Source organism: Mauremys reevesii, linkage group 20, assembly GCF_016161935.1.
Source record: "Mauremys reevesii isolate NIE-2019 linkage group 20, ASM1616193v1, whole genome shotgun sequence".
NCBI lineage: Eukaryota > Metazoa > Chordata > Testudines > Geoemydidae > Mauremys > Mauremys reevesii.
Genome location: NC_052642.1, coordinates 18,202,456 through 18,229,550, shown reverse-complemented (window position 1 = coordinate 18,229,550; position 27,095 = coordinate 18,202,456). Strand labels below are relative to the sequence as shown.

The window sequence follows — 27,095 nt, the reverse complement described above, 5'->3', positions numbered from 1 at the left end:
TTCAAGTGTTAGTTTAGGTGGCAATCAAACTAAGGCCTCAGTCATAAACTCAGAGTTACTCACATGTATTAATGTTTGGAGGTTTGGAGCCTAAGGCCCAGATCCTACAATGACTTCTGCCTGAGTGCAGGATAGGGATGTAAATGGATATGATAAAGTTGAATTGTCTGTTGGTACAAGCAACAAACTACATCTAGCATGCTGGGTAAGGTATTTAAATTGCATTTTGTTGAGCAAAGGTTTAGGCCCTGATCCTGCAACTGGTAGAGTGTAGGAGTACATCTATGCAGGAATAAAAGACCCGAAGCATAGACACAGCTGGCCCAGGTCAGCAAATGTGGACCCTCCTGCTTTGCAGGGTTGCAGAGCTCAGGCTCCAGCCCAAGCCCAAACATCTACACAGCAATACAGTAACTCCTCACTTAATGCTGTAGTTATGTTCCTGAAAAATGCAACTTTAAGCGAAACGATGTTAAGCAAATCCAATTTCCCTATAAGAATGAGTGTAAATAGGGGGGGGTTGGTTCCAGGGAAATTTTTCTTTCCAATACAGTACTATAGTTGCGAGGTGCGCCTGCCTTACCCCACACAGGCACAGCCCACTGGCACTGGAGACAATGAGGCAGGCAAGGAGGCTGAAGGTGCTGTAGGCTAGGCGAAGCACGTTGTGCAGTAGCAGCGGCAGCTTCCCCTACTCTGCAAGCACCAGGGGCAGGGGGCTCAACCCTCGGCCCGTCCATGCCACCCCTTCCTCCAAGCCCCCACCCTTAACCCTCCTCTTCTTCCCCTCTCCTCCTCCTCCTTTACTCCGCATGCCGCTGTCCTCGCTCCTCCCTCCTGCCCATGGCAATCAGCTGGTTTGCAGTGTTCAAGAGACAGAGGAGGGAGGGGGAGCCTGCGTGCTGAGTCCTTGTTCCTCCCCACTCCCTCCTGAATGCCGCGAGCCAGCTGATTGCCATGGGCAGGAGGAGGGGGAAGGCACGGATCATTGGGGTCTGTCAGCGGGGGGGTGGGGAGGCTTTGTGGGGGGGCTAGGGGAGCTGATGGAGGCTGCCAGCTGTGGACAAAACAGGCAGCCAAACAACATTATAGCAAAGCATTACACAATTTTAAATGGAGCATGTTATGTAATTGAGCGGGGACCGAAGATTGAAACAACATTAAGTGGTAAGTTACTGTATTACAGCCCTGCAGACTGAGTCAGATGACCTAGGCCAACCACATTTTTTAATTGATGAATAGATGTACCCTAGACAGGGCTGGCGCTTCCATTAGGCAACCCTAGGTAGTCGCCTAGGGCGCCAGGATTCGGGGGGCGGCATTTTGTGCGCTCCCCACTGGGCACACGGGAGCTTCCGGTTCCGCTCCCGTTGCGCCACCGAAGAAGGACCTTCTGCCGCCGTGCCGCAGGAAACGGCGGCAGGCAATTGAGCAGCTCAATGACTGCTGCTGTCGCCTGCGGCATTTCGGTGGCAGGTCCTTCTTTGGCAGCACGATGGGAGCAGAACCGGAAGCTCCCGTGCGCCCCACGGGGACTGCACAAAATGCAGTCCCCCGAATTCTGCCTAGGGCGCCAGAAACCCTGGCACCGCTCCTGACCCTAGAGAAGGCTTGCTGTATCTATGCAGTGCCCCGTTGACTCAACATGGGTTCAACTCCAGGAGCATGCTGTTGATTGCAGGACTGGAGGTTTGGTTTGTAATGAAAAAGGCTAACAATTGAGCCCTGTAAACCAATAGGATTGTAGTATGCAAATAAATGATGAAATAGGGGATGGGGTTGGCTCTTATCTCTGATGTCACAGTCCCAACAATGAACTATTCATAGTAGGTGGAAGATGGCAGAACTCCACATCATGGATCAGTCATCCATTTTTAAAGCTATATAAAGTAAGTCATTCATCACTGAATTAGTGAGAGTGCCAATTATTTCATGTTACTTATTGTCAATAACAAGCATAACAACTTCTGGTCTGAGGCAATTGGCATAGTTTTTAGGACCGAATGTTTAGTCCATGAATAGTTACAGATAGTTAACCATATTTGGGGAGGGGAAGATTGTGTTTAAAAAAAACAATAAATGCAAAGCAGAGTTCTTTGATCAAAAAAGCTGTTCACGTTAACTTCTGTGTGATAATTTAAGAAGATGCAAGAGAAGCTGCGCACAATGTGAACAAGGCATTGGGTCATTTTTTGCTCATAGCTTTCTAATGAGAAATTAAATGAGTTTCCAGTCTGCAGCACCAGCATATGGCAGAATCCAAAGACCCCGCTAGAAAATTTAGGCTAGGGTGCACAGGGCCTGGATAATCATGGTAGGAGACTCTGAGATTTCATTTTGATGTTTGTATAAGTTTTAGCCATGGTTTCGGAAATGGTTCTGAACAAGTCTTCTCCTGCCTACACGTGCAGTCTAATCATGTTCAGCAGCAACTACTGTAGTATCTGTTAGCAGCAACAGCTATTTTTCCTGGTGTACACAAGGCTAGAGAAGTTAACTGACTTGTCCCAGGTGACACTGCAAATAGTCTTCAGGTGGGAATTAAACCTAGTTCTTATTTTAACCCCTATCCCACACACTCCGATTTTCACCTCTACCTTTATCAGCAGTCACATAAAATGCAGGGATTTTCTTTTTAGCCCCCAACTCTCTCTCCTTCCCTTACTAGCTTCCTAATTTCTGTTTCACCTTACCCTCTTCATTTCCCTTAGGAGGGAGGGTCTCACCCAGTGCATAATTTGTAATGGAAGAGGTGCCAGCTCAAGCAATTTTTTTACTTTCATAACTAATGCTGCAAGCCCAGAGGTGCAGACCTATCTTCTTGGGGTGGAGCTCACTACCCTGGCCTTACCTGTCTTCTTTCAAGGGTTGGGGATATGTGTGTATTTCTGAGAGGCAGCCCTTCCTTTCCCCTTAGGCCCTGTTTTGAGCAAGGGAGTGTTTTTCAATTGTGTTAGCTCAAGAGTTAGCTTAACCTGACTGAAAAACCCTGTTAATACTTGTATAATGTAGGCAAACACATAAGAAGCCCTATTAACAGGTGGTGGTATAGCTCAGTACCTCATCTAGAGCTGGGTTTTAAAGGTGTGATCTTGGAACATGCTAGACAAATCTAACATAAACAAGGCAAATATCATGCCTGTAACCCATGATAAACTGCTCAAGGGGCAGCTTAGGCTATAGCACAGCTTCAGACATGTTAGTTTGTGTCCTCACTGGCATTGAGGGCTGGTCCACACTAAGAAGCGGGGTCAAACTAGGGTACGCAAATTCAGCTACGTGAATAGCGTAGCTGAATTCGAAGTACCCTAGTTCGAACTACTCACCTGTCCAGACGCCGCGGAATCGAAGTCCGCGGCTCCAAGGTCGACTCCGCCACCGCCGTTTGCAGTGGTGGAGTACCGGAGTCGACCGCGGCGCTTCCGGAGTTCGAACTATCGCGTCCAGATTAGACGCGATAGTTCGAACTCACCGCGTCAACCCGGCTGGTAAGTGTAGACTAGCCCTAAGAGAGTTTTTCAACTCTGTTAAGCCAACCGGACTCAGCTAACAAGATGGAAAACCTTCCCAGCCTTTTACCCCCTCAAGACAGGGCCTTCAACCTGGTCTACACGTAAAAGTTTTACTGGCATAGCTATGTTGGTCAAAGAGGCTGTGATTTTTTTTTTAACCAAACATAACTATGCCAATAAAAGCCCTAGTGTAGACACAGTTATACCAGCATAACTGCGATAGCCAGAGGAACTCCATAAATGACACCAGTAGAAGCATTTTAATACCAATATAACAGTGTCCACACTGGAGCATTTTGCTAGCAGTTTTATTGCCATAACCAAAGCCTCCAAGTCAGGGATGTCTCTGGGAGGTGCCTTGTACTATGTCCCCGCAGAGGTGGATAAGTAGCTGACTCTCCAGGAGGCCCCCCTCACTCGGTGTGTACCCTCTTCAGGTGAGCCCCTGCCTCTCTAGGTCCCCTCAGAGGGGGGTGCCCCCCACCTTCTCTCTTCCCAGAGGGAGGTGCCCCCCCTTACCCGGACAGAGGGGAGAGCATCTCCTCAGCCAGCGCCTCAGGGGAGACGGGGGGGGGCGGACTGATCCCTCCTCGCGGGCGTTGCCCCCGCGCCTGTCCAGGACGCCGGGCTGCCCCGAGTCCCCTCACACTCAGGCGGCGCACTGGGCACTAGCCCCAATACCCCGAGAGCGGAGCCCTGACTCCCGCCCCCCGCCGGACTATTTCCCGCGGCGGCGGCGGAGGGAGCCGGGCGCTGGGCCCGGCGGGTATTTGTGACACCTGCAAGGCTCCCCATTCCCCCGGTTAACGCCGAACCCAGCTCGGAGGCCCAGGAGAAGGCGGTGGCGGAAGGTAAAGGTCGGCGGGGCGCGGCCTGGGCGGGTCACTCGCTCCACCGCCCCGGGGCAGGAAGAGCCTGGGCCCGTAGTGGGCAGCAGGGGTGGAGGCGGCGGCCTAGGCCCGGGTGAGGGTCTCCTTAGGCTGGGGCGGAGGGGGGAGGTTAGGCCGCGGTCTCTCGCGAGAGGTAGGCGGGGCCGGAGTGGTGGTGCCGCCGCCTGCGGGGACGGGGTGGCTCTGAGGAGACGCTGTAGCGGGGGCCCGGTCGGTCCGCTGGCTTGTCACAGCGCCTGAGGCTGCGGACTCGCTCAGGAGCCGGTAAAGGCCCCCGGGTGACGAGCGGGGCGGCCTGGCGGGGCCCGCGGAGGGTGACGAGGGCGGCCTGCGGGAGGCGGCGGGCGCAAGGCGGCTGGGAAGGCCTGACGGGAGGGGAGCGCCCCATCCCTGCCCGCCGGCTGGCTGGCTCCGGTCTGAGCTGCCCTCGTCGGCGCCCAGGCCGGGGAGTTGCCTGAGCGGGTGGGTGGGACCTCTGGTCGCCGGCGGGCGCAGGGCGCTGCTGGGCCCCGGGGCGGCGACGCTGCTCTGAGCTGGCGGGGGCTGGGTCTCTGCTGGGGGCAGTTAAGGGAGCGGTTCCCCCCCCCCTTCCTCCCGCAGATGGGGGGCGGCGGCGCACTCGGAGGACGGGGCCCGAGGGAGGGGAAGGGTCCCCGTGCGTGGGGGGGGGGGGTGTCCGTGCTTAGGAGACGGGAACCTCCCCTCCGCTCCTTATATAACCGCCGCGCAGGGAAGCGCGCTGGCGGGGTGGCTGCTGAGCTGCACCCCGTGCCCAGAGCGGGCGGGTTCTGCGCGGTGCTGGCCGCCTCCTCCGAGGGGCTGAGCCCCACTAAGCCCCCGGTGTGTGCTGAGGGTTAAGGCCCGTTGACAGGCCGGGAGCATTCGTCTTCCCCCCCCTCCTCGGCCGTAGTGATCCCACGGGAAGGGGGTTGAGTCCTAGTGAGATCCTGATGGGCATGGACAGACTTTCCATGTTCAGCCACAGTGCCTCCCCCTGGTTGGGTTCAACCCCAATAGCGGGTCAAGGTTTGACTCCTCCCTAGCCCTGCTGCCCCCGCCCACATGCTGTGTCGCATTTCCCAGTCTTTACACCTCAAGTCCCATCTCGTCTCCGTTTCTTCCAGACCCAGAAACAGTGACCTGACTACAGAAAACGGGTGTGGGCTGGGCAGAGGGTGTCTTTTTGTATCGGTGATTGGAAAGCTGAGATTTTTTTAATGGACACTTTAGTGTGTTGAATCAGGCGATCCGATAAAGCGGACTCCTTTCCCTGCTGGTGAAAGTGTTTTGTAGAACCAGAGCTCTTATTTACCTCTCTGGGGCTTGGCTGTTTGCAGGCTGAAGCTAGGAGGAAGCAGCAGCAACAGCAGAGATGGCGCGGCTGGCTGCAGTTTGCAGAGACGGGGAGGAGGAATTCCCCTTCGAAAAGAGGCAGATCCCCCTCTACATAGATGACACCCTTACAGTGAGTGTCTGTTGTACAAGTAACACCTAATCTCCATGTATCTAGCTGAGCACTTAGCAGTTACAACACAGGCAGGCGATATGTTGCAATTCTTAGGCGAGGCCTTTTTCTTTAGACATGCCTCTTAGGCTCCTCCTTTGAGTTCTCCCAATGCGATATCTTTGGGAATTGATAACGCTTTGAGTCACTTATGCTTAACGCAGCAATGCATTTTCACCAGACTTTTTTAGAAAAATATAGATGACAAAATCAGAAAACACTTTTTGCTTATTTGGGGCCTGTGTATGTCCAATTTCCAAGAAGTGGTAGGCGTGTGTCTCAGCCTACCCAAAAGTAAGGCAAAGCCATATTTAGATAATGTAGGATTAATATAATTAGTGAATCATGAAACTAAGGTAACAAACGAGGTTGGCCAAATATAAGTCACATTTTAAAATAAGTGACGAGGATTAAGTGGATTGGTGGTACATTTGCATTTAAAATAAAACAATTTAGGGATGTTGATATTTAGGTTCTGCATCAGAACATTGTCCTTTGTACAGTTCTCCTTGTAATTGCTTGATGGTTTGGTTGTCCTGTCTCTCAATGCTCTATTCTGATGATCAAAATCTACAGTCATGTGGTTTATTATTCCTTTCCCCTGTCTGGTGAATGCAGTAAAATTAACTGAATGTAATCTGGGGGGGCTCTGGTTTGGGAGCCTTTCTCTGACTAAGTGTTGGGTGCTTCAGTGGAAGGTGCAAGAAAATTAACTGAATGTATAGGCACATTGTACCACATTTTAGAGGAAATGTCTTCATAACACTAGCTGTTTAGTATTTGCCTTAGCCATGAAGCATGAAACTTTATCCCTAATTTTATTTTTATCCAATGTAATAGAACTGTGGATAGTCTCATCCATATTAGTGTCCTCTCTTTTAAACCTGTTCAGTTGTTGGCCTTGATATATCTGGTGACAGTGGATGTTATATGTTAATTATGCATTGTGTAAAAAGTTTCCTTTTCTCTGTGTTAAATTCCTGTTTTTTTATTTTGGTGATTATCCTGGCTTATATTATGAGACCATGAACAGGAGTGCCTGATGTGCTGTATTTTAGCTATTAAGTATTTTGTATAGCTAAATAGTTCATTCTCTTCATATGAAAGGCTCTTTCTGTTTCTAAGCATTTGTTACCTCTCTACACCTCTTCTATTTCTCCTTGGTCTTTTGAAGTATAATGACCAAAACGAAATACAGACTTGCCAGGGAAGTCTTGCTGTCCTGGCTAAGTCACAATTTGGGTAATTTAAATTTTGCTTACCTAAAATTTCTTCTTCTTTTAGTGGGCTGAAATATTTTTCTCTTCCTGTCCTAAACAGTTAGTGTTGTTCAGTTCCATCAGACTGTCGCTTTTAAACGAGGGTAGGCTACAGTTGTGATTGAAGAGGTTCCTGTATATAGCTGTAAATTGTTTTTTGATGCCTTTAGATGAAAGGTATTTCTGTATAATGAGAATGACAGTACTTATACAGACATTACTATTGGTCCAATTCTCATTCCATTATCACTATTGAGTCATACAAAAATTAATGTTTCTACATATGCTGGAAGCTTCTCTTTAACAGTAATGGGAATAGTAGTTGGGTGGTCTCCTTGATATTTTTTCCCCTAGGTCTTAAGTATCTATAATACTTTTTCAGATACTTAAGAAAAAGTAGTGCATGTTCTGCAGCTGTCTGCAAAGCTTAGCTGTAGTGCTTTAATTTTTAACTTAAACAGAAAAATAAAATAAGTGTGTTAATTTGATATAAACAGGCTTGTAGTAACCCATCAAAAACTTACTTAAAAACGTAGATGATCGAGAAGGTCTGCATCTGTGTAAGTCATTATGCAAACTAAATTTCAGTTAGAATTTAAGAAACAAAGCATCAAAATGACCCCAAATTGGTAAATGTGTGTTTGAACTAAAATGGGGTAGAAACTTACTTCATCATCTTGGAATAATGATAAAGTGGCATAGAAGCTGAACAGATGAAATATCATTTTGCCCCCTTAAATGAACAGTGCACTAGCTTAGGTGTCCTGTCCTCTCATAAAGAGAAATTGATGAAAATTTAAAATACCTTTTCAGTTTATGAAAATAACATACCCTATATGATTTCTAGAGGGGATGGGTTTGATCTGGTACTGTGGGGATCTGCTCTTCCATTTCAGTACCTTAGGAACTGACTGTGGTTGCTGTTGCTCCTGTACATGGAACTTCTTCCAAAAGCTCTTGAACTGACTTGATCTTTGACAGTTTCACTGTACTGTTCAGGTGCCTTGGAGGGCATCCTCTGATATTGAGGTGGAAGACAGAAATTACGTATTGGCCTTTCTTCACTAATAGCAGCAGAACATGCTGGTACATAGCACATTCTCAGTTGGAGTATGATATCAACACTGACAAAGATTGTCAGTTTCAGGTGGATGGTGGAAATTGCTTTGTGCAGCATGATTGCATACCATATGTGGCATTAACTGGCAGAGGATATATGCAGGGTGCAGGGAACAATTATTTATAGTCCAGTAGTACCTACAGGCCTCAACCAGGTTGGCCCATTGTGTCAGGCACTATACAAACATAGTAAATATAGGAAACCCCCCAATCCTGCACCAAAAATTGATGTGCAGCTGCTCACAAAGTGTTATGGACCACAAAGGCATGTAAAGTGGGACCAAAGGAGGGGCAGAAAAATGGCACAGGGGTAGTAAAACAGAATCCCATAAAGAATAGAATGAAGCATTAGTGTTCTAATGTTAGCACATATTAGAATGGGACAAAGGTGCTTTCAAGGCTGGGAGAACAAATATCATTCAAGTAAATCTCTTTCTAGCTGAAAAAGCAGTATTGGCTGGCTCTAAAGGGAGATACATCAGTGCTCTGGAGTTGGTTTCAGTATTTGTGGGAGAAGCAGAAGTAGAATGAGGATTTCAGAAGATTGCTCCCCTCTTCTCTAGCCAATTAAAGAGGCAAAAGAGTTGGTGAAAAGGAAAATGGAAGCAAACTACTTCATTTTTAGAGCTGACATGTTAGTTCAGCTATTAGTCCAATTTAAAGGGATGGTAACAACAGATTTCTGTTAAATTACAGGGTTTTTCCCCCACACGTTAGCTCACTGAAACTGAATTTGACTTCTCTGCATTTCTCTATTGGAAAATGAAAATTGGTTAACCAAACTTCACTTTTTTTTTTTCTAGTCAGTGTTTCTTTCCCTCTCCATGGTGCAGTTTGAAATGCAAACACTGAAGCAGGTTTCTTGTTTAAAAAATTGTTTCCATTGGATAGAAACATCCTTGTTTTAAATAAAAAATCTAAATTTGGGACTGAATTTGAACTGGTGCATGCCATGATTCCATAAAGAGATCTGTGCAGGCTGATCCTTACTTACTTTAGTGGGGCTCTGTGAAGACTCAATGATCCATGCACCTGGAGCCAGTTGCGGCATCAGTCCTTTCAGTAATTCTGGTTAGCTGTATTGGTATGTTAAATGAAATTAAAGCCCATAGGTAATAAGAGGAAGAAATTTAGTTGTAGTTATTTGGTAAGCTACTAGAGTAAGAGTGGAATTGTAATATGTTACATTTGTTAAATAAATAGTTTAAATTAAAGGAATGCAAAACTTGGACTGCCTGCAAAAGATTAACAGATTAGTTTTCTGCATCTGCTCTGCTATCTGTGATACACATTGGAGGAACTTTGAAGAGATGTATCTTAATTGTACCTATGAAGGAGTCCAGTCCTATCTCCCTTGTGGAATGGGATGAAGGCAGAGAATAGCAATTTGAATACTAAAGGAAGAGACTTGTGTTCTCTTAACTGCAGCTGGCAAAATTATTTTTTTATGTTCCAGACAAAATATTTGTGCACCCTTGTTAAAATGGTAGAACAAAATTGCCTGTTGAAACTCCCAATCCACGATATATCAAAATTTAAAATAATACTAATTGGGTTGAGGGAACTTGCACTTTGTAAACAAGAAAATATTTTGCTGGGTTTTTGGGTGCAAAATAGATTTTAGTGCTTTTCATTATTTAAACAACAGTAATGTTGTTTGGCTCTCCGCTAGCAAATGGCACCATAAGTGAATACCACATCACCTTATTTTTCCAGCTTTTGGCTTCCATGCTGCATGGTAAGTAATTAGGCAAGACATAATATGAAATATTGTTCCAATTATCACATAGCTCTGAGAGTTTAACATCTTGCTTTGAACCACTTAAGAATTGCAGCTACAGTCATTCAAAGCAATGTAAATGCCTTTGGAATACCTTGTTAAATTAATATGTTCTTAAAATTGATACTTTGCAAGAATAGACTGTGAAGTGGTTAAACTGTCATACATGTGCTTCCATTTTTTTCCCCCTGTAGTTGATCTACTGCAGGGGTCAGCAACCTTTCAGAACTGGTGTGCCGAGTCTTCATTTATTCACTCTAATTTAAGGTTTCGCGTGCTAGTAATACATTTTAACATTTTTAGAAGGTCTTTCTATAAGTCTATGATATATAACAAAACTATTGTTGTATGTAAAGTAAATAAGGTTTTTAAAATGTTTAAGAAGCTTCATTTAAAATTAAATTAAAATGCAGAGCCCCCCAGACCGATGGGCAGGACCCGGGTAGTGTGTGTGCACTGAAAATCAGCTTGCGTGCCACCTTTGCCCTGATCTATTGGATCACTTGATATAATGCCTTGCAATAATTTGTTAGTTTTTTTTAATTGAAGCACTGTTTCAAGTATTGTAGATTGGGGTTCTCAACCTTTTTCTTTCTGAGCCAGCCCCCACACCCCTCTATTAAAAATTCCATGGTCTACCTCTGCCACAACAACTGGTTTTCTGCATATAAAAGCCAGAGCTGGCGGTAGCAGGTAGCAAGCAGGGCAATTTCCTGGGGCCCCATGCCCTCGAAGCTAAGTTTGGCTTCAGCCTCAGATGGCAGATGGCCCTGGACTTCCGCCCCATGTGGTGGGGCTTCAGCTTTGTGCCCTGGGCCCCAGCGAGTCTAACACTGGCCCTGCTTGGCGGACCCCCTGAAAGCTGCTTGCGGCTCCCCAGGAGACCCCAGACTCCTGGTTGAGAACCACTGTTGTAGATCATATTAGTAACGTAAATATTGCTGTCTAACCTAATGATTGTTGCCACTTCCTAAAGAAATGTTTTAGAAAAGCACATGTTCTAAAGAATCTTCTAGAGCAGCAAGACAAAGTTGAATGCTTTGCTGACCATACTGACTCCTTTGTATGGAGTACTCTTTTATGTTTAAAGCTTCCAGTATTGTAATGTGAGAAGAATGAGGATTCAAGAGGCAACCATACATGCATTCCTTTTTTTAAAGGAAGTAGAATAAAGTCAGGTCTGGATTATGTTTGAATTTTTGTGTTCTGAGAGAGAGTTTTTTTTTTTTTTTTTTTCTTTAGATGGTGATGGAATTTCCTGATAATGTGCTAAACCTTGATGGACATCAGAATAATGGTGCACAATTAAAGCAGTTCATTCAGGTAAGACACAATCCTTAACTTCCTGTCAGTTTAAACAATCCATTTTCCAGATTTTACTTTCTCTGGTTACTTGCTTTATGGTACTTTTATTTCTTCAAAGGTGTATCAGTCACGATGTTGATAAAGTACATTGCTAGCTTGATGTGCAGTGAAATGCCTCTCAGGCACTAGCACCAAAAGACACTGGATACATTACACTTTTGTCCCATTGCAATTGTTGCTCCTCTGTGTACACACTGTTCTTTCCAAAGATGAAGTACCATGTTATTTAAAACAGAACTTTTAGCAAGGTGACATCTGGTTGTCCGTGTGTATTTGTATATTATACTTTACAGAAACTGTGGTTCCTAATTCTATTTTAATCCGTTATTTGGTTTCAGGATGCTGCTAATCTGTTTATTCAATTATAAATATATTTGTCACTTCTGAACATCAGACAATATACACGAAGGTATTTTGAAAGGAGAAAACTGTGAAAGTCTAGAATTCTATAATAACTTAAAACCCAACCCTTTAGAAATCTTAATTCATTGCATCTCTCTCTCTCTCTCTCTCTCAGCGACATAGTATGCTTAAACAGCAGGATCTAAATATTGCCATGATGGTGACATCGCGTGAAGTCTTGAGTGCACTTTCTCAGCTTGTCCCATGTGTTGGCTGTCGTCGTAGTGTGGAACGTCTGTTTTCCCAGCTTGTTGAGTCTGGAAATCCAGCACTTGAGCCCCTTACGGTAGGGCAAAAGGGGGTCCTTTCTGTAACTCGAAGCTGTATGACTGATGCAAAGAAGCTTTATACTCTATTTTATGTGCATGGGTAAGTTAAACTTCTTAGTGTGATACATCAAAATGCAGTCACTCAGCTTATCCTTTCCATGCCCCTTTCTGAAATAAATAAGATAACTTCTGCATGTATGTTTTGCCAAGTTTTCTTGGTACAGACACAAATGTATTATTGGCACTGTGATCAGATACTAATTAACTTGAAAGCAAGCTGAACTAGAAATTGTGTGATCTGTTAACGTTTAAACTTGATGATCTTTCAGATGACCAGTTGAATTTGTTGCTCTTTCCAATTGCAAAAAGGATTCAGGATTAGAATTAAGATTTAGCCAGTGGCTTCCAAATGGCCGTATGTGACTTTTGTTGGCATGTCTAGAGGAAGAGTGTTTGCAGTAGAACAGGATTTTCCTTTTTCTCTAGATTGTAAACATTAAAACAAATGATATTTTTTTGTGATCTTATACCACAGTAAGTTTGCAGGTGGGGTGAGAGGAAGGAATCCTTTAGTGTAGAAAAGGTTGGACTTAGACATAGAAGAGGCTTTGTTTTCTAGTATCAATAAAGGCATAGTTGTGTCTGGATGGCATATTGGACTATGGTTCATATTGCTTGCTAGAATGGTTGGTTGGGAAAATGCCTACTGCCCTCCCTTCCTTTGCCTGAAACATTATATAGGCAAAGGTGGTAATGAAAGCAGGAAGAAGAAAAGCTTAAAGTTAATAAAAGAGTGGAACAGTATTTGTATCTCTGATAGTGTCTGTAACAGGCTGTCTTCATCTAATTTTTGTTGGATAATCTTGTAAGGATTTGTTCGCAAAATTGTAACTTTAATTTTAAAAGTAGTTTCTGAAATGTCTACGTAGGTCCAAATTAAACGATATGATAGATGCAATTCCAAAAAGTAAGAAGAACAAGAGATGTCAGTTGCACTCCCTAGACACGCACAAGCCAAAACCTTTGGGGTAAGTTTAAAAAAAAACTTGGATACTATGTCTGTGTGAGTACCTTTTAAAATCTAAAAATGTTCAAAGAACTGAATTATAGATGAGTATTTTTTCCCCCAGTTTATCATGAAGAGATACTGAAAATTCTGTAGGTTAATCTGAATTTTGTAGGCAGAGAAGTGGGGGACCAGCAATATGCAGTATGGAACTGCATGCATAGGTCTAAAACCCTTTTAGCAGCCTAGCAAAAGCAAAATTTTATAGCTATAAAACTATTTTGAAGTTTGTATTCCACTGCTGTAACTTCATGTCTGTGAACTTTGAGAGTAGAGATCTTCACCTGGAAAATCTGATTTGAAGACTTGTTTTATGACTAATTTGGGCCCCATCTATATTTGCTTTCAAACCATATTTTTTAAAGCATATATATATTTTTAAAATATGTATAGCATTGTGGATGGAGCTAAATTAAAGTGTGCAGCTGTTCTTAAACATGGTTGGAAAGCCAGCTCAGGTGAACACTTGCAGAGAATAGAGCAAAGTCTGTCTTTCACTTAAACAGTGAAACTTATGGCTCTCTTACACTATTACTGTTACCCTTGCAAGCCAATTTACTGGGTTTTTTTTCAGTCTGCTGTCAAACTGAAACAATTGTACAGTGTTGTGAACCTCATTATATTAGCTCAATGTTAATTTGAAATCCAGATATGTTCACTTATCCAGTCCACTTAACCACTCCAACCAATGCATGTACATCTTAAACCTAGTGATATGAAATATTGTTTCAAGCTAACAATATAAACATAATGGTCAACATTTTTTTTTAATTTGACAAATAATTTTTTGCTGGTGTGTTTTTTTTTTTTGTTTTTTTTGTTTGGAATTTGGGGGAGGGGGGGGTCACTTTTGTTATCCTCACAAAAAATTGTGTAATTGTGAGGAAAATCCCCTCTTTTACCAGGTCTTTCCTAGGAATAGCTCCATAAGCTCTTTGAAGCCAGGACTGTCCTTTCTTATTCGTAAAGGATTTACATAATGGGGTCCCAGACTTACTGGAATCTATGCACTACTATAAATTAAATGTTAAATAAGTCTTTATATATGCAAATAGTTAACTGTTGCACAGAACATTCCGATAATTGTTTTCTACTGTTGTGAAAATCTGAGCTAAAAGTGATTGTTTATATTTCTGTCAACTAACTGATCCTCCTATTTGAGGTCAGGAAGGAATTTTCTCTAGGTCAGACTGGCAGCGACCCTTTTTTTTTTTTTTTTGTGTCTTCCTCTACAGTTTGGAAGCTTGCTTGTTTGAACTAGAGTAAATGGTAGACTCTTTGTAACTTGAAGTCTAGATCATGATTTGAGGATTTCACTAACTCACCCAGAGGTTACGGGCCTATTAAGGAGTGGGTTGGGTGAGGTTCTGGGGCCTGCAATGTGCAGGAGGTCAGACTACATGATCATGATGGTCCCTTATGGCCTTTATAAAGTCTATGAGAATGTTATCCGTCATTGGAATGTATTGGAACGTTGTCATTATCAGTTGTGTTCTGTCTTTAGCAGAGTAAACAACAACATGTCAGAGCTTGAGCAGAAGTTTCAGATTTTGTTACACAAACTTGTCTTTCATTTATTATGCCCATTCTTTGAGGCTGAATGGAAGGAGGGAAATAAAATAATTTTTTTCGTGTTGTTTTGTTTAACTCCATGTGTCTTGAACTTGAGATAATAGTAGCTAGTCATTAGTTCCATCTCTGACCAGATTATTGAAATATTTAAAGAGAAATATAATTGGTAGTACATACTGTTTTGTTGCATAAGCAGAGGTATAGAAGCTAGAGTAATATAGCAAATCCAAGGGAACATGAAAACAACTTGACTCTTTTGCACATTGATTTCTGTAAGATGAATCCTCAAAAGCAGATTTTTCTCCAATAAATGAATATATATCTTATTCTCAGGGTGAGTCAGACCAAAGAGGATTATGAAACAAAATGGTTCATACGTGAACGTAATTAAAATTTTGCCTTAGTGCTCTCAACTCGCATTTATTTATATCTCTCTATATATCCATAGTATGCAAATTGAGGCTTCCAGCTCTGTCAGATAATGCTTTATGTAGACAACCTGTGTAGACTGTTTAAATTGCATAGCTTGCAGTTCTCTTAAAATATACTGCTCAATATAGTACTACATATACTATTATATAGTACAGAAATCATCAGGTACTAGCAATATTGCTATCAACCCAACTAAATCTGCAGTTTTGAATGAAGGCAAATGTATTAATAGCCTAACTGAGGAGGTGGGATAGAATGTACGTGTCTCTCCAAGAATAAATAGTTGTGAATGATCTTTAAAGTAACTTCTGACTTATTTTATTTTTCCTTTGCAAGAAGCCTTGCTTTAAATAAGATAATCACAACTTTGCATGATGCATATTATATGTGATTGAACTTGGAGTTTTAATTAGTTCTCAATAACGTAATTACAACTACAAATTTAGTATAAGTAGTCCACTAGTGTGGTTATTGGCTGACAAGTAGTTAGGAGCCTATAGTCATACCATGTATTGAATTGTAAAAGGCATATCATTACTGCATTCCCTTTTGGGGCACAGAAGATAACTTGGACTTCTCTTCCATTTTTAAGGATTATTTATACTTGGAAATTTATCAAAAGAACTGTTCTAAAATAGTTCTTTTTGACAAAAGCCCCAGTGTGGACACCTAAAACTCAGGTAGACCTAGCCGTATCTCTTAGGGCTATGAAAAAAAATCACTCTTTGTGCAACATAGGTTGTCCCACACTGATGGAAGAATTTTTCGGTTGACATAGTTACCACCTCTCAACAGGGTGGATTTACTACAGTGACCGAAAATCCTTTCCATTGTTGTAATGAGTGTCCGCATTAGAGCGGCATAGCTGCAGCTGTGCTGCTGTAGTGCTTGTGTAGTGTTGACTTACCCTTATTCTGGAATAAGCACGTCCTTTTCTGATTTAGATTAATCCTTTTTGTCCATAGGAGTATTAATGCTGGAATTTATACAGAAATAAAATTTCCAGAATAATTGTTCCCAAATAGCTATTTTGGTAAACTTCCAAGAGTCAGCAAGCCCTTGAGTAAAAGTGAATTGTTTGTTCTCTGCCATACAACTGCTGACTATTTCAGCAAATGTAAGCTGTTAAAGATAACTGAAATATGGTGTTTTAGCTTTGAACTTGAAGTAGCTGATGATGTTGAAGCATGTCTTAATTTCAGATTGCAAACTAAGTATCAGTTTGCTGTGCAAATAAAGATTTATAGATACTGTACATCAAAAGTGGTGCGTGGGGGGGGGGGGGGGAATGTTACCTACAACTTGTCATTGAGATCATGATTCTTGCAGAAAACAAATTCCATTTGATAGTTCTTGTCACTAATTTTATGGAAGAATAATTTTTCTGGGAGATGTAATGCTTTCCTGTATCTTGAAATATATAGGATTCAAACTAAATTAGCAAACTATAGGATTTTGATAGCATGTTTCAGGAAAACATTTTAGTTTACTCTAGACATTATATAGCTGTAACTTTTTTTTAATACTATGCTACAGTGAAGGGAGCAATAGCACAATCAGTACAGAGAAATTAGGTGCAGATAAGAAAAATAGTGAAGACAACAGGAAGGAGAGCAAATGTAGGATCACTTTCCACTATGGACCTTTCCAGGGAGCTGCCAGGTAAAATAATTAAAAAAAATAAAATAAAATAACACTACTGTTTTCCTTTCTCCCTCTCTCAAAAGAAACTAATGTGCAGTTTTTGTTTTTAATTGGTATGTTATGTTTCTTTCTGCAGGGGTTGTTGGATGGATGTGTGGGAACTCATGTCCCAAGAATGCAGGGATGAAGTAGTTTTAATTGATTCTAGTTGTCTTTTAGAAACATTAGAAACATATCTGCGGAAACACAGGTAAGTTAAGGGAATTAAAATGTTCTTTACACTTTATACCCTACATACTGGGGATTCTCTCTCTCATGAAACAAGGTATATAATTAGTTTGAAATTAAAGGTAAATTGAAAAGGTCTTTGTTAAGCTCTGACAATTTTGCAGAGTTCTGCAATAGTTGGTGAGACTCCAAAAACAAGATGTACTCTTTGGTTGCTTGATAGTAATAATCAGTCATAGCAGGAGAAATGTAGAACCCTAAGATCAGGCCTTAGCTTACTTTTCATTTGATTTTTAGCTAGTACAATACTGTAACTTGTATTGTCATTCTAGCTACATAGTCACTTGAGATATGAAATGGCATTCTCTTTGCCCAGTTAATAAAGATTGTGGAAGTTTTATTTGCAACTATTAAACTATCATGTGGCAGCTATTAGAAAAATATCAGAGGCAGTTGACTAATCTGAGGCATCAGCATTTGATTTGATGTAAGCTATTCTCTGAAGATAATTTAAGAATCAAACTCCACGTGTTTACACCCTGTGCCCCTTTTTATTGAGTTTATTATATGGAGATATACCTATCTCATAGAGCTGGAAAGGACCTTGAAAGGTCATTGAATCCAGTCCCTTGCCTTCACAGTGGGACCAAGTACCGTCCCTGACAGATTTTTGCCCTAGATCCCTAAATAGCCCCCTTAAGGATTGAGCTCACAACCCTGGGTTTAGCAGGCCAGTGCTCAAACCATTGAGCTATCCCTCCCCCAGTTTGATTGAGCAGTACTTCCAAAACTATTTCTTGATCTGAGAGAATATTAGATTCCTTACAGTGGCCACATTAATGTGCTAAGGTTGACCTTTTAAAATTGCTCTTGTAATTTAGTCTCACAATTTAATAAAAATATAACAAGGCAATCCCTGGATAGAACTTCAGATCATTGTTTTAACTTTCTAGATTGAGTTCCATTAAAACAAAATAATGGTAAAAGTTTCTCAGTACTGTTTCCTGTTATACTTTTAAAAGAGCAGGTAAAAATCAGCCATATTTAACAATTAAAATATGCTTATGTTTTCTACATTAAGTTAATAAAAACAGTATTTCCAGTCTTGTTTGACATTTTTAGGTCCTTGATAGCATATTACACTTTATAAAAAGTATTAGAAAAATATATAACAGAATTCTTTCCTAAATGTGCAATTTCTGCACTTTTTTTAACGTATACATCTGTTAGAATCCAGTTGATCTGTTGATCAGCCGGCTGGTTATTACAGCAGTATATTTCTAAAAATGTGTTCAATAAAAGCTTGTTTTGCGCTAATATTTATGGGAGCCGTTAAGCAAACTTAACAATTGCTTTCCATTTTAGAATTAGTAGTCTTAATTTGGAATTACTTTTATGCTTACACTTTTAAAATAACAATGAGAACAAAACCAGAGAAAGCAAGGGTGTTCAATTAGGGTTGCTATAGCATCTAAATTATTTTTAAAGTTCTTAATGATCCTTTGGCACCATTATCTCTAGTGCATAGGAAAATATAAGAATGTTTTTTAATATTCTGGTCAGTGTGGCAACTGGTGAGTGTGCACTAAATCACAACTGCACATGCATGGTAGCTATCTTACCAAAGGCACCAATCTGTATTATGAGAAAAGAAAACCTTTAAAATCATAGGAACATAATGTTTGATAAAACTAATGAAACACCTATCTGTCACAAACAGCTTAAATCAAAATAGTTAAATTCAAAATAGTCTTTAGTTGGCGGCATGCCTAATATGTTACTGGAACCTAGATTAATATTTCTATTTTCCTGCACTTGTCCACATAAAAATAGAATCTAAATGGGCAACTGCTTAGCAATTGAAATGTGGTTGACTTATAAAATATTGTCTTTCAGTAGATAAAACTATTTAGGGGGAGGGGGATACAATGCCATACCACCTAAAGTTGACATAAGTAAGCAAGCAACTTTTCAGAATTTAAAACTAAATTAGGAGCACATTGAGTTTAGACCATAGAATTTTTTAAATAGTAGTGTCAGTCATTTGAATAATTAAAACCTTGAATATCAAATATTACTGCTCTTAAAATAGCTTTCTTAAGCTTGGTTGCATTTTTTTAGATTTAGCACTTTTAGAAAAGTGAAGAATGCATTTCACAGCGGTTGAAAGCCCTTAGTGCACTGTTTTATGACACACTTAAGGTGAAGTAACTACCTTGTATAACTACACATCTTGTGCGGCTACTTGCACACATTTTATTTGTTTAATATGTACACTTAGCTGTAGTAAAATCTAAGGCACTAAAGTAGTTTATGGTGGAAATGCTGATCTTACACAGCAGATACCAGATAAGAATGTACTCTTTGATTGATGTCTTTCATTATTCACTGTAGTTACTTAAAATATTCTGAAGTCCCCTTACAAAATCACTTACATTGTGCCATAGATGGAAAGAATTTTAAAGGTACAGGAATTGTGCTGGCTTAGACCAGTGATTCATCTCGTCCAGTATTTTGCAGGAATCTCAGTAATAGACAATATGGAATTATCTGTCCATAGAGGAAGTTCTTCCTAATGCTAACAGTTAGTGGTTGGTTTATGCCCTCAAGTACGAAAGGTCATATTAACTTCATTATATTGTAAGATGTATTATATACTTTGGATGTTATCCATGTAAGTCTTTTGACTTTTTTGTTTGAAATATCTTAACTTAGAGTGGTCTAGTTTTAATAAATGTAATATGCACTGTTTTATTCCTAAATGACTCTTATGATTGTATTAAACTCTGTTTAATATGCTACTTCGATAAGAATACTCACTTCTATTTTTTTATTTTAATTTTAATATAGGTTTTGCACTGACTGCAAAAATAAAGTGCTCCGGGCATACAATATTCTTATTGGTGAACTAGACTGCAGCAAAGAAAAGGGCTATTGTGCTGCACTTTATGAGGGTTTGCGTTGTTGTCCACATGAACGTCATATACATGTATGCTGTGAAACAGACTTCATTGCACATCTCTTGGGTCGAGCTGAACCAGAGTTCGCAGGAGGGTATGAGTATGTAATTTGCTAGAATGGGCTATCTAGCGCTTTGCTTCTTTATTTTATTTCTGAACATATGTTGCAAGAGTGATTGATATTTTCTGCCTCTGCTGCCTAATGGATTTTTAGATGTAACCATTTGTATTTGATGTATACCTTCATGATCATGTTTCAAAGCAGTGAACATTTCATTAATCTCTTGGCTCATTGAAATCTACAAGCAAAATTGTAAGAAATTGTTAAATGCCTTGAAATTAATTTTGTTCACTTGTTAGGGCTGCCTTGCTTTCCCATTGAGGTGTTCAATATATGTGAAATAGAAAGGGAATCCTGAGTGAAAGTTTTTTACTGAGTAATTTATATATAAAATCCATAATTTAAAGATTAATTTAGCCACTGTACATTTTTCAGTTAAAAATGCCCTAAAATCTTCCACTGGTAATATAGTTCTGAAATTGAATAACTTAGACTTTTCTTCACTGTTGTGTGTGTTGTGAGAAAAGCGGAAGAATCCTGTTCCAAATACTTGTTCTTAATAACGGTTTATAAACTGGTACTGGGATACAGTTGCTTTATTGCAAGGTAGGTAATTTGTAAACTCGCATTCCCCATCATAAACATTTTGTTTCCTACTTTGTCTCTCTTAAAGGTGTAACTAACATTCTCACTAGACTATAAACTAGATAAAAGATAAATCCTGGAAAATCAAATGCTTAACTGTGCCCTACTGATATTCAGAATGATGATAAAGCTCTTGCAATATCCCTCCACCAGTAGAAATCATGTACTGGTGGGATAACTCCCCTCAAAAGCCACAGAATGGAAAATGCAATGTAGCCTTAAGGTGCTGTGCACAGATGAACATGTCATGAGAGCGATTGATGCAGCTTCAGATTTTTGTTCTGGTCCCTTCTATTTTGCATTTGCATGCAGCACAGTAGAACTCTATACAAGCATTACTGTGATTATGCAAATGTCTCTTCAGATTGTTCTATAGAGATGTTCATGTTCAACTGCCTTAAATGTACAGTAAATTGATTTCTGTTGACTTTCTTAATGAAAGGAATAGTTTAATACTGTGCATATCTCTACGTCAATACATTGTTCATAATATTCCAAACCAACTCAGTATAATCTTGTTCCAGACGAAGGGAAAGGCATGCTAAGACAATAGACATAGCCCAAGAAGAGGTTTTGACCTGCCTGGGTATTCATCTTTATGAAAGACTACACCGAATCTGGCAAAAGCTACGGGCCGAAGAGCAAACATGGCAGATGCTTTTTTACCTTGGTGTTGATGCTTTACGCAAGAGTTTTGAGGTAAAAATGGGTGGCTGTTTAAAGCCTTATAACCGAGCAGTTAAACTAAAGGTTTTTTACATTAACTATTAACTTACAAAAATTATCTAATTCTTTATCATTTGATAGTTTTCATTCTGACATGAAATACAGCTTGAACAATGGGAGAGAAACACAACCATTATTTTACTTTCCAGTCCAGTGCTGCTGTACACTGGACTCTCTACAGTGAACTGGGTCACAGGGACATGGTAAAATCTTCTCTACGCTACAGGTTTTAGCTATGTTGTAATAAGGTTACCTTATTTAGTTTTAACTATGGTAAAGAATTGGAAGGATGGGGTAGCCTTTGAATTACAAATGCTATAGCAAAATGCCTAAATTCAAACTAAACTGTGTTCACTGGAAACGTCTAAGGACTTGGTGGGGGGAGGGGAGAAACCTACAGTACCTAAATTTGGGGGAGAACCTTATCTGAGTGTCCTTTTTAACATTCATTCACTCACTCATGATCTCATGCATCCTTCAGTGCCTTTGACACTAAAATTCCAGTATTTTTATTGGAATAGTTCTATCTTCCCCATCTTTTATATTATGTGGTTTTTCTTTTATGCTGGTTCCTTTTCATAATGACTGTTCTGTGTCCAAAACCTTTATAACTTGTAAGTGTCAAGTTAAAGAAAAAAAGATAAAATCCCCATTGGGTGAAGTTATAACCAGATTAAGGCTCAACTTGTTCCCACCTTATGGTCTTACAAAGCATTTTGTAAGATTTTTTTGTTGTTGCTATAGATGTGGCTCTAAATTACTAGTACCTTGCGTTTCCAATTCCCTATTGAGGGAGCTGCTTTAAAAACCACAGCTATAGGGGAGCCTGATTTTTAGTCCTAATGTGACAGGTTTGTGTTTTGTTTTTGTTTTTTTCACTTGGAAAAACCTAAAACCCTTTTTTTTCTCCCCGCCCCCCCACCCCCAATATGTTAAAATACACTGTTGAAAATTAAATCTTCCTGTGATTTTTTTTTTCCAAAGGGCCTGTCTACAAGGGCAGGTTGTACCAGTACAAGATAGATTGTAAATATAAACCATTATAGTGAGACAGATATAACTCCCCAAAGCTTGTGTTTGGAAGTGGTTTAAGCTTAACCAGGAAAAGCCACTTTTATTCTATTCCAAGATGAGTGTCCACATAGGGAGTTATGCTTGTCTAAGTTCTCATATAGGCAAGCCCTTACTGTGATATTCTTAACTCTAAATACATTATGGAAGATTCTGATGTTGTTTTTTAAAGGTTTAGATTTCTCATCTTGCTGATGCTCTAGGCAGCTGTACCAATGAGAATACTACTACATTTTTATCTGTGTTGCAATAGTACCATAATTATTTAAACAGAACACTTTCCAAATCAATTTTCTTGCTTTACTCTTTCACTTTTCACTTTGGATAAGGAAAATTCACAAATCTGTTTCACTAATCTTTGTTTTCAGTGCTGCAAAGCTAAGATCATGAAGTCTTTCCACTTACATTTCTTGAAATAATTAAATCATTTAATAAAATTTATATAGATGCATTTTTATTCATAAGTCTTATAGGAGCATCCTTTCCAAAAATCTAAATTTGGGGCCACATTTGAATTGACAATTTTCCTTAAGCATTGGGAGTGATAGTGCTATGATTGACTCAAAGGCACTTTGAACAAACGACTTACCAGTATACCCTTTTTACTGCCCTTTCTGTTTTATAAATGGAGAAGCTAGAGTTTAGATTTAACTCCTTTAAGCAAGCTTTGAATTTTATTACCAGATGGCTGTGGAAAAAGTGCAGGGTATTAGTCGACTGGAACAACTCTGTGAAGAGTTTTCAGAAGAGGAAAGAGTACGAGAACTTAAACAAGAGAAGAAGCGCCAAAAACGGAAGAATAGGCGGAAAAATAAATGTGTGTGTGAGATTCCTGCTCCCCTACAGGCAACAGAAGAGAAAGAAATAAGTCAGGCGAAGGTAAATATTGCTGATCGACTGATTTAACAGTTTGTTGCTATTAAATAACTAATTTTGAGTTAACACTCTGCATTCTCTTGTTCATCACATTGTTGGACTCTACAGTGGTCTTTTTTTTTTTTTTTTATTACTACTTTTATTGATGGGGACTTTTTTTAAGCGTGTCTCTAAGGAAACGTGATACCTCTTTAGACTCGTTTTTCCCTTATTGTAAAGGAATAGTTTTCAAATAAGAACTATGATTTGTGGAATTACTTGATCTAGCTGGTTATTTGAATAAGTAATGATAAGTGATTTAAAAAAAAAATAGGTTAACTAAAGAGAACACTGGATTTACATGCTATTCAAAGACAAGTACCACCAATGTTGGTCTTTTATAAGGAAACTAAAGGTATGGCTACACTGCAAGTAAACACTCGCAGCTGGCTCATGTCAGCTGATCTGAGCTTGCAGGGCTTTGGCTGAGGGGACTGTAAAATTGTGGTGTAGATGTTTGGGCTCCTGCTCAAGCCCAAGCACTGGGACCCCAGCCCACGCACCACAGTTTTACCGCCCTGCAGCCCTGCAATCCTAAATCAGCTGACATAGGCTAGCCACGGGTGTGTGTTTGCAGTGTAGCCATACCATAAAGTACTCTTCCTTACAGTGGCTTCAAGACCTGTGCTGCTGAATCTAGCTATCAGTAAACGTACCTATTATTGAAGTAAGTGCTTTGAATTGATGGAAACAGGGTTCTCTATGGCCACATTCTGGGAAAGAAAGGATGTCTCTTACTTAAGGTTGATATTTTGCTTTTTGAAGTGATACAAGCAACATGATATTTAACAGCCTTATTTGATAACAGTAGTTTCTCTTGTGGTAGGACTGTCCTTTCTAGAGATTTAAAGAAAGCAGAAATAGACTAATGTTATCAGTTCGCTGTTTTAACACTTGCATACCTCTCTTGGTTTTATTTTTATTCTAAGGAAAACTCAGACTTCATGGACAATAGTTGCAAAGCCTGTGGTAGTACAGAAGATACTAGCAGTTGTGTAGAAGTAATTGTTACCAATGAAAGCACTTCATGTACCTGTCCTAGTAGTGGCACTCTTTTGGGTTCACCTAAAATAAAGAAAGGTATGTTCAACTTTATTTTTCATAACTGTTTGTTCTGAAAACATTTAATGTAGGGTGAGGGAAGATATTTTCAGATACTCTTTTAAAAAAATAGTTGGAAGAAGTAAGAGAATATGAATTAAAAATTTAAGAGCTTCTTGTTTGTAGAGCCCTAATTAAAGAACCTATAACTTCTGCTGTAGATTACAGTAACTTCTCATTTCATCTCAGGTTTATCTCCACATTGTAATGGTAGTGATTGCGGCTATTCATCTAGCATGGAGGGCAGTGAAACGGGATCTCGGGAGGGTTCAGATGTAGCCTGCACTGAAGGCATTTGTAACCATGACGAAAATGGTAGGTTCAGCAAGAACTTAATGTTCACATTATCTCGGTGTATAGAAAGCATAGAAAACATGTTTGAGAGAGGAAATCAACTGTCTTTCACAGGTGATGAGTCGTGTGTCCACCGCTGTGAGGATAAAGAGGAGGATGGGGATAGTTGTGTGGAATGTTGGGCTAATTCTGAAGAGGATAACATAAAAGGCAAAAACAAAAAGAAGAAAAAGAAAAGCAAAACTTCAAATGAGCATGTAAGTGACACATGCTTACTTTAGAATTCTAACTTAGTTATGCGTGTATGGTAAAATATTTATTGCAGATTACCCAATTTGGATTGTGGCTAATGCTACAGGTATAAGCAAGATGGTGTGGGCTTTTCATCTCCTCTCTCCTCCCCCTTCTCATTCAAAAAAAACTTTGTCTGAAGCAAGTATCAGATTAAGTGCTGAAAAAAGGTTTTTGTTATTTATCAGCTACCTATACACTTTAGTAGTGCATTTTCCCCTTATGCCTTCTCTTCTTCCTGTATACCTCAGCCCTATTCAGGTGGGAGACATCTGTGATAGGCTAGTTATCTCCATGGTCCTGTAATCAACAGTGGTTTAGTGAAGGCAGTAAACTAGCATACCAAATGCCCATTTCCAGTCAGCTGAAGTATTCAGCATTTGAACTGGTCTTTTCTACCCCCTTTATAAATATTGCTTTGTGAAGAAATATTGTCAGTGTCTATACCAAATCTTAGTATCCCAATCGTGAAATCAACTCAATATTACAGGTTTAAAAAAAAATACTTCCAGTAATTCATTGTAAATTATCTTAACTCTTAGATTCAGAAACTTGGAAGTTGTATTGCAGATCCGAGTAACCATGAGACCTCAGGAAATATTGTGTGCACAGAGTTTCACCTTGACAAGACCAAAGACACCCATGCTGAAAGCTGCTGTAACTCAGAAAAAAATGAGCAGCAGCTGCCTTGGTTTGACCACAGGAAAAATGTGTCACAGTTTGCAGAATCTACAGAAACATCACTTGTTCCTGATTCTGGAAAGGGTGCCAAGAGCTTAGTGGAACTCCTTGTAAGTAACAGTTTATTTGAAGGCATAGGTTCGTAGCCTGCTGCTTTGACTCTTTCGTGTTAGGGATAGGTTCTGAGGAATTCAGAATCTGTATGTGGTATGTTAAGAGTTGGCACAGTGAAGAGGTAATTGAAGATGCTCCTCATACCTTGCTCCTAGTGTTCTGTGTTTCTGGTTGATTTATGTTGAAATGTTGGTGAGACAGCCTTATAGGAGATTTGTAATTCTAATTTTTGAGTAAGAGTTGTCAGTGGAATAATAGTGGTAGAATGGCAATCTTGTAATGAAGATGTGTGCACCATCTGTGCTCTTGTGTAGCATGTGAGTGCCAGCACAGATTTTCTCAGACAATTTTTCCCTCTTTCTCCCCCCCCTCCCCCCCCCCCCCATTGATAGGCATCTCTCCATATTTTGAAAGTTCCATATTACTGCCATGATCTTTCACTTTAGAGTGTTGTTCTGTTTTCAGGTGCAACAGTGCTGTTGCTTAATTATGCTAGAGTTCACTGCTGAGTAGACTACTTCTGACACAGCGTGTAGCAAAGCGTTGTGAATCAAACCCAGATCACTGAGCTAGCTAGTTAGGACTTGTGTGTTGCCACCATGTGACAATTCTTTGTTCAGAGCAACTGTAGACTTTGAGCAATACACTACATAATTATGAAACTTGAACTGGAGACACTACTTTGTAAAATGACAGGGAATATGCAATGTTGGAAGAGCAACATTCATGTTTTGAACTACCTTTTTTTCCTTTGTAGGATGAATCTGAATGCACTTCTGATGAGGAAATCTTTATCTCACAAGACGAAATACAGTCATTTATGGCAAACAACAAGTCTTTTTACAGCAATAGAGAACAGTACCGACAGCATCTGAAGGAGAAATTTAATAAATACTGCCGCTTAAATGATCACAAGAGGCCCATTTGTAGTGGTTGGTTGACAACGGCTGGAGCGAACTAAATACAATAAAATAGCTCTGTCTTTCATTGAAATCCTCAAGATGACTACTGCGCCTTCTCTTTCAAAAACTTAATTTAGTGACTTATGGCAAAATTTTATCTTAAAATCAATGTGATTCTTTTTCTTTTTCTTGTCGGTTTTTTTTTTTTTTTTTTGGTGGGGAGGTTGGTGGAGTTGATTTTGTTAATTTTGATCTTTCTTCAGGCTTGTTTCTTTAGTTGAGTAGCTGTGCA

At 40.2% G+C, this 27,095-nt stretch overlaps 2 protein-coding genes across 11 annotated transcripts in view; one reads left to right on the top strand and one right to left on the bottom strand.

Annotated features, from left to right (window-relative positions):
• MYO19 (myosin XIX) overlaps nucleotides 1–4,167 on the bottom strand; it is a 44,623-nt gene extending 40,456 nt beyond the window's left edge. Inside the window, exon 1 of the mRNA XM_039507261.1 lies at nucleotides 4,032–4,167. The gene's annotated coding sequence lies outside the window, so the exon portion shown is untranslated. The remainder of the gene's footprint in view (nucleotides 1–4,031) is intronic.
• On the top strand, nucleotides 1,819–26,901 carry GGNBP2 (gametogenetin binding protein 2). 10 transcript variants are annotated; one of them, XM_039507266.1, is made up of 15 exons: nucleotides 1,819–1,889; nucleotides 5,740–5,867; nucleotides 11,307–11,387; nucleotides 11,947–12,200; nucleotides 13,030–13,128; nucleotides 16,707–16,832; nucleotides 16,951–17,064; nucleotides 19,893–20,102; nucleotides 21,233–21,407; nucleotides 23,190–23,384; nucleotides 24,350–24,500; nucleotides 24,711–24,836; nucleotides 24,930–25,072; nucleotides 25,649–25,897; nucleotides 26,659–26,901. In XM_039507266.1, exons 2-15 carry the CDS (start codon nucleotides 5,775–5,777, stop codon nucleotides 26,860–26,862), a joined length of 2,220 nt encoding a protein of 739 aa, XP_039363200.1. In that variant the 5' UTR covers nucleotides 1,819–1,889; nucleotides 5,740–5,774; the 3' UTR covers nucleotides 26,863–26,901. The 10 variants fall into 10 exon arrangements, with proteins under 10 accessions (XP_039363200.1, XP_039363204.1, XP_039363203.1 ...); XM_039507269.1 differs by lacking the exon at nucleotides 1,819–1,889 and adding an exon at nucleotides 4,231–4,363 and having other exon boundaries at nucleotides 19,893–20,096; XM_039507262.1 differs by lacking the exon at nucleotides 1,819–1,889 and adding an exon at nucleotides 4,231–4,363.
• Nucleotides 26,902–27,095: the final 194 nt, after the last annotated feature.